The 11,837-nt window shown below is 40.6% G+C and overlaps 3 protein-coding genes across 9 annotated transcripts in view; all 3 read left to right on the top strand.

The window, feature by feature from the left end:
- Positions 1-1,956: 1,956 nt before the first annotated feature.
- On the top strand, positions 1,957-4,448 carry znrd2 (zinc ribbon domain containing 2). Its single transcript, XM_078266401.1, has 4 exons — positions 1,957-2,039; positions 2,516-2,667; positions 2,772-2,856; positions 2,987-4,448. Exons 1-4 carry the CDS (start codon positions 2,024-2,026, stop codon positions 3,421-3,423), a joined length of 690 nt encoding a protein of 229 aa, XP_078122527.1. The 5' UTR covers positions 1,957-2,023; the 3' UTR covers positions 3,424-4,448.
- Positions 4,449-4,909: 461 nt separating this feature from the next.
- fam89b (family with sequence similarity 89 member B) lies at positions 4,910-8,186 on the top strand. The gene is made up of 3 exons (XM_078266229.1): positions 4,910-5,090; positions 5,213-5,474; positions 6,538-8,186. The coding sequence occupies exons 2-3, from the start codon at positions 5,220-5,222 to the stop codon at positions 6,793-6,795; spliced, it is 513 nt and encodes a 170-aa protein (XP_078122355.1). The 5' UTR covers positions 4,910-5,090; positions 5,213-5,219; the 3' UTR covers positions 6,796-8,186.
- A 1,102-nt stretch (positions 8,187-9,288) lies between these two features.
- LOC144527897 (EH domain-binding protein 1-like protein 1) overlaps positions 9,289-11,837 on the top strand; it is a 28,411-nt gene continuing 25,862 nt past the window's right edge. For 3 of the 7 annotated variants that reach the window (XM_078266223.1, XM_078266225.1, XM_078266224.1), the window contains exon 1: positions 9,291-10,077. In XM_078266223.1, the coding sequence (XP_078122349.1) occupies positions 9,974-10,077 (104 nt within the window). In that variant the 5' untranslated portion in view covers positions 9,291-9,973. Of the gene's footprint in view, positions 10,078-11,837 lie in introns of all 7 variants that reach the window. The other 4 variants (XM_078266221.1, XM_078266222.1, XM_078266226.1 and 1 more) reach the window with 4 other exon arrangements.

Below are 11,837 nucleotides of genomic sequence, written 5' to 3'. Positions count from 1 at the left end.
GGGTTGAGAAGAAACCCACAGAATGACAAGAAGACAACGAGGGGGAGTGACACAAGACAGAAAAGAAGAAGGATGTGACTGGTGTGATGAATCAACAATAACCGAGCAACTGAAGGGAACAACCTTTTCAACACACCGTATGGATACACGAACAGATGTAACATCAAAATCCCTCACAGATTGTGTTGTTCTTTTTGCTGTTGAATTACTGTAATGTAGATGAAGTATTCAGACTGCAAATTAGTATCCAACATTTAGAGACACAAAATTCTTATGTTTCTTATTCATAAGAATTCTTATCTTATGAGTATGAGTGGGGAGAGATGGCAACTCAGTTGAAACCCATAAACACCATTGTTCTTTGGATTGCAGTGGTACACTCACCTATTACTTTGATTTGCCCTTTTCTCTCTGGAATGTATCAGATTATGTTTTTGATGTCACGTTGAATAACCCATAATACAATAAAATTCTATGTGAATAAAAAAGAATTATGTGGTGTGGGTATTTTTGTTTATGTTTTTGTCTCTGCTGATTATAGTTTGGATGCAATGTCATCTTCAGATTAGGTTTACAATGCATTGTCTTTTACACACACACACACACACGCGTGCGAGCACACACACACACACACACACACACACACACACACATGTGCAAGCACACAAACACACACACACACACACAATTCATGCAGTAGATTTTCACTACATTACGTTAAGGGTTAACTAATGGGGAGGCCAAACTTAAGGACTTCCTCTGTGTCTCTGTGGTACTGAAACATTCAAACACAGTCTCTTTGTGTGTTTCTCTACATCTTCATAGTGCCCCAATTCTATACTATATACCAGTACAAATTGCAAGGTTTAGAAAAAAGGTTTTGTTTATATAGCAGTAGAAATGTGACCATTGTTCATTGTTGATGTTTATTTTTTGTGTTGTTACATGTTTGTCCATGTGTTGGATAATTAACTATTAACCCAACCACCATTAGTCTTTTAAGAGTTGGATTATATTTTAATAAAATACTAGAATTTCTGCTTCCAAAAAAAACAAAATCATGACTCATTTAACTTTGTTTACATTAACTTAAAATATGCAGTACCAAACTGTAAAACCAAAATATTCTACTGTATATATCTTTCATATTAGATGCTTTCTTTAAATCATCTCTCAATGCAAATCAAACCAGCTATTAGGCTAACTGAAATAAAACCATGCCAATCTCTAGGTATGGTGAAGGGTATGTGATGATGTGGGGCTATTTTAATTCCAAAGGCCAAAGGACCTTTATCAGGATGCATAGTATCCTGGATCATGAAATAACTGGCCTTTAAAAATAAAAATCTGCCTGCCTCTATGGGAATTTAACATAGGGGTGTACTCACTTATGCGCCCTGTATTTTACGATACATTATTCATTGACAAAGAAAATTGGTGTCCTTAAAGGTTGGATTTTTCCTCATTTTTTTTAATTAAAGCATTAAGTTCAATTTCTAAAAGATGATTTTTTTATTCCTCTTTTTAGTCATATTTAGCATGGGTGTACTCATTTATGCTGAGCACTGTATATATATTTATTCATATGGGATTCCTGGGTTGCAGGGGGGTGGGTTGGGAGAAATGGGTAGGTTGTACTATTTCTGTGTTTTTTTTTTTTCTATGTACAGTTTTTAGACTGCTATGGTTCATCATGTCGGGAGTTGGTGGAGGGGGTATTTATACAAACAATAAATAAATAAATAATGAATCACAAAAAAAGATAAAATAAGTATAGAGACAAGTACATTACCAGTGTTAAAAGTAGATTAGAGTGTGGAGACAGTGTGTAGGAATGAAAATTGCTAGCCTACTTGGTTTAATGAGAGCTACTAAAGGAAGGCTATTATCCAGAGGGAGGCAGTAGAGTGCAATGTTAAGGATGCCAGCTGCCTCAAATGAAAACTATTCAAAGAAGAAGAGGACGACGACGACACTGGACGGCTCTGACGTCATCACGCACAACGTGTAGCACTGAAGCAACATGGCACTGAATGGAGGTTTGTGAATTTATCAGGGTTATTATCGAGTTAACTTTGACATTTCTCCCATTCACCTGTGCTGTCGAGAAAGAACTACTTTGGCGTAAATGTAGGCAGTGATTATCGTGTGTAATTTTATTTTTACTAAGTTTTGTCGTCACCACCGTATAGATAACCGTTAGCCCGGTTGGTTTGCTAGCTAGCTTATCATAATTTATTAGCAGAGCACTGCGGCAATGCTAATCACCTTTTATGACACCTCAACGAAACCGAGTGGTGTACAAATGTTTTAAAAAGTGCACAAGTCTTGCAAAAGTCGAATGAAATATGTAAAGGGCTAACATAAATAGACAACATCTACACACACGCCACAGCAGTGCTAAGGGCTGTGTCATCACAGCAAAATCACTGACTTTTGTAAAGATAAAAGCATTACAGCGTTTGTGTAGGTGGGACAAAGTTTAATTAAATCAGCACTTTGTTACTGATCCCAGGTGACGAGGACTTTGAGTGGGAGCCTCCAACAGAGGCAGAGATGAAGGTGATCCAGGCTCGCAGAGAGCGACAAGACAAAATCAGCAAGCTGATGGGAGACTACCTGCTCAAAGGATACAAGATGCTGGGAGAGTGCTGTGATGTGTGTGGGGTGAGCGAAGTGGATTTTTATGCAGTGTTTGTGGTAGCGCCTTAATAATGTAGAAAAGGTGGAGTTTTGTAACATGTTGAAATAAGTTAGTTTTGTGTTTCCAGACAATTCTTCTCCAGGACAAACAAAAGAAAAACTACTGTGTCTCATGTCAGGAGCTGGACTCTGACGTTGACAAGGACAACCCTGGTATACACGCTTTCACAATTAATGCACATGTTATTGAGTCTCCTTTCCTCCATCTCTGCTTATCTTGCCTTAAGCCTTTTGTAAATTACATTTGTGCTTTTTTTCAATGTCTTTTTTCCAATCCACTCAGCTCTGAATGCGCAGGCAGCGTTGTCCCAAGTTAGAGAGAGACAGCTTGCAGCCCAGTCCACTGCACCGTCCCAGGCCCCTGAAATCAATGAAGGTCCCAGCAGCAGTCAGGCAAGTGTGTCAGTTCCTCTGCCCAGACCGGAGCACTGTGAGGGAGCTGCCGCGGGGGGGAGAGCTCTCCTTCTTCCACCTGCTGTCCCATCTCCTTCACCTCCTGCCCCCACCCCAGCCCTGACACCAACTCGCCCCCCAGTTATTCCACAGACCGCTGGCCTCCAACCTGTGTTGCAAGAAGCTGAAGAAGCTATTCTAACCAAACTTCGCTGGGCCACTAACCAGCTACAGAGTTCGGCCTCCCTGGAGTCAAGTATCCAGCTCTGCAGCCTCATCGCCAGCTGTGCCAACTCGCTGCGCAGCCTCAAGGAGCTTAGCCAGTAACCACCATGGCAAAGATTGAAACCCTGGATTAACGGGAACGCTGTTTCTACTTGCCTCAGTCCTGGAATACTGACTCTGGTTCGCTGCATTGCAGCATCTCTCTTTGACTGGATCCTTGCATAGAGCTGAATTCTAAATTAGTCAGGAAATGCACTTGAAATAAGATTAAAGTGTCAAAAGTTCACTCCTGAGTTACCATACCTATAGGGCTGGCAGAAATATCATGTTACGTTGTTTCATAATATGTTTAAGTACAAATGTTTTAACATTTGACTGTCAACTTTATCAATTTGTAAGTTATGATATAATAAGAACTGAACATTTCTAAACGCACATTCATCATTGGTATGAATTTAAAACCATCTGGCCATTAAAAACATTTTGAAATAAGATTTAATCTATATTCTACGGTAAAAGACTGCTAAGTTATTAGTTGATTGGCTTCGATCCATTAATCCAAAATGGTCACCTAATTGACATCTGGGAAAACTACATGTTTTCTGATTGGTTATTCAGTAGTATCCAAAAAATGTGGATTTGCAAATCACAAAATTCAAACAAAAGCTAAAACCCCAGTGCACAAATGTCTGGATAATTGTGTGTCTGCACAAGCAATTGTCCGTGCTGATATACAACATACTACTAGGCTGTAAGTCATTTATTAAAATATATAGTCTGCTGGTATGTTGTTAAACACACCAGTCCTCTGATCAGATGTGCATTTTCTATTTAGTGTTTAGTCTGAGATGGATTTCTGTTGTAACTGACTGTTATTGTGTGCTGGCAGTTCTGAGGTTTTTATTGTAAATATATTTGATACTGGATGGTGATGATGATTAGTCATGTGATGCGCAGATGAAACGGAGCAACATTCAGCAGTCAGACTCATAATTCTTTATTCATTAAAACCATCTAAAGCAAATGCACTGTACATTAATAGACATCACTTCATATTTGATCAAAGCCAGCTTCAGTGTTCAAGGCAGTTTTTTTCGACTATGTACCTGAATAAAGCTTTGCCTGTTCAGGAGTTCTGCAGTTTGTTTCTTTCCACAAGAGGGCGCCAAATGCAAAACGCAATCCCATAAAGTTAAATTGGTAGAAAATGGTAAAAGTACCAAGGCTACCAATAAACATGTAAAGTGCATTTCTGTCTAAAATGTGCCCTGTGAATCACAGTTATGTTTGCAGCTATACTTGTGCATCTTTGTTTCAACGTAAGTATCACACTGGAAATCAAATTATAGACGCATGTATTTGTTTGGTTATTTATGTGGCCGATTTATCATTTTACCGGTCTACCCAAACATTGGCTAGTTTAGGTTGTCAGTGTTCGATAGCATTGAGTGTAATTATTTGTGTTGTGTCTAAACGTGGCTCAGCAGTATTCCAGTTGAAGCAAACAAACCACTAACGGTCTCCTTTTCTCCCAAAACAGACTGTACCGGGGCGTGGCGCGGTCACTGCCGGGCGGAGCCGGGGGCTGTTTGTGTCAGTGAACTCTACCACACAAAGGAGAGGAAACAAAACAAAGTCAGGAAGCCTGACATTAACTCGCAATTCACTGATTCTACTGTAGATTTTGCTTTTGCCTTTGAAAAGCCTGTTTCCAAGACTTGGGACACCGCTGCTGCTGGGAGAGAGGAAAATAGCACCTCTGGGTGATGGTGAGACAGCATATAAGAAGCAAAATTAGACTGTATGCGCATTGGAAAGTGATTTTTCCCTATCGATCCATGCATAAAGTGTAGCTTTACGTCTCCTGCTGAGTGAGTTGTCTGCTGTGCAGCGTCCTGATGAACGGGAGTCGGTGCAGCGCGGCGGACTGTCCGGTGGGCGGTGTCTTCTCAGTGGATGGGCTGCCGCCGCTGCCCAAAGGCCTGAGCGGCATCCTGAACTCCAGCGGCGGGTCGTGGAGGGACATCGAGAAGGTACACAGTAAGAGAGCGCGCATACAGGCCGACATCAGCCGGGGTGGCGGGGACGCGCCGCGTGGTCACAGCAAACCGGGCGGACTGGACGGTGCTCTGGCTTTGCTGCGGAAAGAGATGGTAAGGTGGTCTGCGAATAGCCTGCCTCTGTCTAAATAGCCTAGCTAGCACACACATTTAATATTCTATGCAGAGAAAACCTGTGCAATTGCTCTTTGCTGCTTCACACAAAAATGCATTTAAACACTTATTATGATGATAAATGATTTTGACAAAATCTTAACTCAAGGTCCACTTACTAGCTTTTTCCAATAAAAAAAAAAAAAAATGAAACTTTCCTCATTCGTTATTCATTATGTCATTAAAACATTTGTATAATCTGAATGAACAATGAAAAGGCCTAGCCTACTTGGAAGAAGTAGAGGACCCTGACGTGCTAGTGTATGGATAACAACCTAATAAATGTTGAGATTAAAGAGATGATAGTGGACTTTGGCAAGAAGCAGGGAAGGAACTACACCCCCCTTAATATCAACAGGTCCTTAGTGGAGAGGGTGGACAGCTTCAAGTACTTTGGTGTCCACATCACCGAGGGTCTGACCTGGCACTGCATACTGACTCAGTGGTAAGAAAGGCAAGGCAGAGACTGTTTCACCTCAGACACCTGAGGAAATTCCAGGTATCCCCTCAAATACTGAGGAATTTCTACTCCTGCATCACTGAGAGAGTCCTGATGGGATATACAGGGAACATCACTGCCTGGTACTGAAGGCCCTGCAGAGAGTGGTTTGATTGGCTGAACACACAGTAGGCACTGCCCTGACCTGCCCAAAGGATATTTACACCAGGTGCTGCAAGAAATAGTCTAGGAGAACCATTAAAGATTAAAACCAGCCAGCTAACAGCCTTTTCTCCCTGTTGAGGTCGGGTAGAAGTTACCGGATACACCAGGCCAGCACTGAGAGGCTCAGGAAGAGCTTCTACCCTCAGGCCAGTGGCCACTAGGATTTTAAATGAGAACATTCATTTCCTTTGGCAACGGTGCAATCCCGGAAGTGGGACATCGTTGATATAGACTAGGAAACCACACATAGGGATCAGATGTATCAAAAGAGAAATATTGATTGATTGATTGATTGATCTTTGATGGCCAGAACACATATTTTGTGTTTGTGTGCAACAGGTGGGTCTGCGTCAGCTCGACATGTCTCTGCTGTGCCAGCTGTGGTCTCTCCATGAGTCCATCCAGGAGTACAAGGGCTCCTCGCTCCTGTCCGAAGCCTCACTCAGTGCTGATAATGGTTCCTCTGAGGAGGAGGATGAAGATGAGGGGGAGACAGGAGTTCTCTCACAGCCTCCGTCCTCTTCGTCCTTGTCTCTGCCTCCACCCAACAGCAACTCCAGGGACCAGTGGATCAAAGACTCTTTTCATATTCCCTGATGAAGATACACACGCTCCATGCACTATGCGCTGTTGAGACACCTTAACTGTTTTCTTAAACTTCATGTCTATTACTAAACCTTTAGGCCCTATTTACTATCTATATCTCTTATCCAGATTTTTTTTCTGGCTATGGGCCAAATCACAGCAAATCAATATCTCAGGGTATCAGTAATACTGTCCATCCATCCATACCAGTGTTGACTGGCTGTTAATTAGCTTCTAATCTTGCACTACCTGTGTGCTTAATTTCCTATCGGTTGTATATCTCAGCAGAAATAACGCCAACTACAAGAGGAAAAAAATCAAGACAGACAAGTAAGAACAGATGTTAACAGCTTTTTGCTCTTTTTTTTCATCATCTTCGTGCTACTACATGCTGCTTTCTCGTTATTGAATTTGATTTATGTGGAATATTTCTATAATTATTGTATAATCATGTATGATTCCTCTTTTGATACATCTGATCCCTGTTTGTGGTTTCCCAATAATTCCAGACTTTTCAGACTCCCTGTTCTGTATATCTAGCAGGATAATCTTTCCTATCGCACAGTATTCTGCCATTTATTGTCTTGACTGAAGAACAGAAGCGCTTTCAATCAATAATCTGTTCTCTTTCATTGTATGAGCATTTGACACAGTATACACACTTACCTGTAAAATCAGACATTTGTAAAACTTCCCAAGCTGACTTTTCCTGTTGAATTACAGGCAACAAAACATGTATGCACAGTAGCTTATATTAGTAGTATCTTGGCTGCCTATTCTATATTTTAGAATACATAGAAGTTGTTTGTAACTTCTATGTTTTACGTTCTATGTGCTGCTGCTGTTTCAGCTAGGACACAAGATTTTTTTTTTTTTTATCTCACTGAGGTACCTCTCTTGGTTAAATACAATATGTATGTTGAAATACAGCTTCACTAGTCCAAACTCATAACAAACCTGAGAAAAAAAATAAGGCAAATTATCCCTTTCTGTGAGGACAACAAACTCAAGGTTAATTCTGGTGGGAATCTGCTTGGATGCAGGCATATTAGGATTTCAATAAATAATCATAAATCGTGAGCTTCCATCAGTATTATCTGTAGGTAGTGTTCAAATGAAAGCAACTCCTTAATTCAATATAAATCTTTTTTTTGTCACAGTGGATTTTTCAAGACAAAACATTTAAAACTGTAGAAACGATATGACAACAGTATCAATATCTGTGTTTTAAAAAGTAAAGTGACAGTCTGCCCAGTGGATACAGTTAAATAGTCTTGGATTAAATCACCAATCAACCGAAATGTATGATATTTTTCTAGACGGGCAAATGCTTCGGAAAAGCCAGTAAATTACTTTCTTTTTTTTTGTATCTACATCTTAAAATAAAACTAAAGTGTACATTCTTTCTGCATTTGAATTAAATATAATCAGAGGATGGTAAGGCAAAACATGACCAACAGGGGACACACTGTCTCCAGTCAAGAGAACTTCTTCACTCCTGCAGAGTGGGGGAAAACCATTTGCTGTGGAGATGGCAAGAATGAAGGGGAGTGGCGTTTTGAGTTGACAGCCTCATGCTGTTCTCTATTTATAATCAGCATATGTTGTGGTTATTGTTAGAATATATGTGCCGTGTGTCTCTGACAGTCTACGTGCACGTTTCGCTGTGTGCGTCCATCTTTTTATCACAATGCATGTCTTCTCACTTGTTTGTCTCTCTTCAAGTTTGCTCCTTTCTTTCTCTGCCTCTTTTTGTTTTCCATCTATTGGCTTTTGCTGTTATCACACAATATAGTTACTGTAAGTGCTGTTAGTGCACTACAGTGAGTGAAATAAATAGACGTCGGACTGAGGGACAGTGCAGTGGATGTCATCAGGAAGAGCTGGAAGGTGTTGACAGTTTAATGTTACAATACAAAGGTCTGTGTTTGATTAAAAGCATAAACTATGTATTAGTACAGTGGTCAGGTCTGTTATATTGAAAACAGGAAGCTGTATGTACTGAGAGCAATAATTCACCTCTGAATATTGGACCCACAGTGTAATATTAGACCAACTCTGAGTCATGAGGGAGTTGTTCCCCCTGCTGCTGCCCCGCACTCCTCCACCCCAGCTGCCTCTGTCCATCCATCCATCCCTGTTCCCCCCATCTAAAAATACACTCCTGCTCTCACTGAGGAAAATCCCTGTGCCTTGACCTAGCGTAAAGACACACACACACACACACACACACACACACACACACACACACACACAAACACACACTAACTAGCCCTCTCCATGGAAACTATTTCTCTGGAGTTAACGGGATGAAACACACTTTTCTGGAAAGCGCTGGATGACGCGACTGAAACTCAGGAAGTGACCTAAGTTTTAAATATGAGCCCAATAAAAAAACAAAAAAACAATGTGTTTTATGTATTTCATGCTAAAGCACTGGGACTTGCATGAACGCTTGCATACGCCTCCTGCAGGAGATGAGTTTACAGAGCGGATTAGGTGAAATAGTTAGATAAGCCTGTTCCAGTGACATAGACAGTGAGGATCAAAGTCTACAGGTAGCCTACGCCTGTCACCTCAGTACCTTTACCCATAGTCTAAGCAGCAAAGATAAAGACCTTTGCATACTGCTGCATCACCAGTGGACACTCTTTGCATATATCCTGTCTCTCTCTCTCTCTGTGCCTGGACGTCTCTCTTACAGGCTGTTGTAACTGAAGGAAGGAGGGAGGGTGAACTCAAGGCAGTAGATCTTTATTACAACAAGGCTTGGCTAAGCGGTGCTGTGTCCATGTGGATTTCTGCCAGAAAGAGAGAGAAAAGTTGTCAGTGAGCTGCTGCAGTTGTTTGGTTGACACTTTAGATTTATACCAGGAGTTTACAGTTTGAATGACAGCGAGCAGGGCGGGATCGGTTCCTCTTTGCTTCTGGCTCAATTGCCAGTTCTGTATACGGCTCTTTCTGTTCGGTACATGGCGACATTTCTGAGCGTGATTCAACACTGCCAATGAGCGCAAGTCGCAGCTTGCGTGAAGTTCATCCTCATCAGAAGCAGCAACGGCAACAAAAGAATAGGACCTTTTAAGGAACTGACAGACAGCGGACAAAGTTGGATTCTTGTTGCGCCGAGGAGTGCGTGTGTTTCTTTCATTTTTCTGTTTGCTAAGTTTTATTTTCACCAGAGGAAGTTATGACTTCGGTATGGAAAAGACTGCAGCGTGTTGGTAAAAAGGCTTCAAAGTTTCAGTTTGTTGCCTCTTACCAGGAACTCGTATTGGAGTGTACAAAGAAATGGTGAGTTTGGAGACATAGCCTACTTTTACAGGTTTTTCTGCCATGTCCCATATGAACGTTTTTCACAGTTTGACACGTTGCCTACGTGACCTCTCTAAGTAACTAACCTGTTATTATGTTATTAGCTATAATAAGACTCCGTTGTGACCATTTTCATGTTGTGGGTCTTTGGTCTTTCCGCTACACTGAGAAGGATGAGGGTACGAGGGCGTCCCACATGCATGTTCACGTGCTAAGTTAGTGTGTTCGATACCCAACCCCACATATCGACAAGGTTTATGTGTTTATGTCAGGGGGCAGTTATCAGTCCATCATTTGGTTCCTTGATCTTGAAAAAACCCGTTTTACCACCGAAGCCTATTAAAATTTAAAAAAATTAAAATGTGATAGGCTATTATAGCATCTGTGCAGAGACATTATCTCTGCAAACCACAATATTGGTAGACATGTAAACAAATTGACACTGAATTGTCTTTTATTATTATTATTATTATTATTATTATTATTATTATTATTATTATTAAATGCTATAAGCTACACAGCCTGCATCCATTATCACTGTCATCATCATCGTCATTGTTACCCTATTTAGTTTGAAAATATTTACAAATGCAGGTAAGCTGTGGTACATTTTGAGCAAGATTTAGCTTTACATTTAACATCAACATTTAAACATCTATTATAAGAATAAGCACAACAGTAGACTCACTTGTCTCACTGGTATCACTTTTTAGCTCAAGCTCTGTGGGACAATTGTGCAATTTCCTGTTGTACAAAACATTTGGGGGGTGGCCAGGTGATGCAGGATTCAGCATTATTTAGCTCTGGCATACACTGACACAACATTAAACAGAAAAATATATATCCAAACTGTGAGTTTTAGGGTTCTAGGGTCACGCTTAAAACTGGGAAAACTGGGAATAATATCAGCATCATTAAGGCTTTTTCCATGAATTACTTATTACTTTTTTTCTGGAGCATATTTGTGCTGACTTGTTTTTTTTTGTTATTTTGAAAATCTTGAAAACATAAATTACAGTATTCTCAAGTATCTTTAAACCTTTTCCCACATGTCAGTTTGGCCATATCGCTCTTTCTAATCTGTCTAATACATTGAAGCAAGGAATAATTGTGTAAGCCTCTTGTCAGCAGCACGATAAGAAACACTGACTGAAGGTTCTCCAATCAAGTTTCAGAGTATGATCAGCAGCAGAGAGCTACACAGAGAAGGGAAGGAACATGTAGAGTGATTTAGAAACAACTCCCCACATGTGATGAAATTAGAGTTTTTAAGCCTTTTGCTGAGGCATGCCAGGAACCACAGAGAGAAGGGGAGGAGAGGAGAGAGGAAAGTAAGGAAAGACTGGAGATTGATCCAAATTCATATAAGTCTTTAGGTATGTTTTGTTTTTGTAAAGGAAATCCATCCATAGTTCTAGTGTGATTAAACTCTGTATCACAGGTCACATGTCAGGTCACATGAATGTGACAAGTTGTGAATGTGTGTGTGTGTGTGTGTGTGTGTGTGTGTGTGTGTGTGTGTGTGTGTGTGTGTGTGTGTGTGTATGTCTGTGTGTCTGTGTATGTGTGTCTGTGTGTGTTTGTTGACTTGCAACTGCATCTGCAACTGTTAAAAGTTCCACTCTAGTACTGATTCAATATTTAAAGCAGCTTTAATCAATAGTTTTATAATAACAGTGTATCAAATGACACTCTTAACCTACAGGGAATTATCACCTCCTGAATCTGCACCCCTTCTT

Source organism: Sander vitreus, chromosome 13 (assembly GCF_031162955.1).
Source record: "Sander vitreus isolate 19-12246 chromosome 13, sanVit1, whole genome shotgun sequence".
NCBI lineage: Eukaryota > Metazoa > Chordata > Actinopteri > Perciformes > Percidae > Sander > Sander vitreus.
Note: the sequence above shows the minus strand (reverse complement) of the source record. Positions and strands in the feature narration are given on the sequence as shown.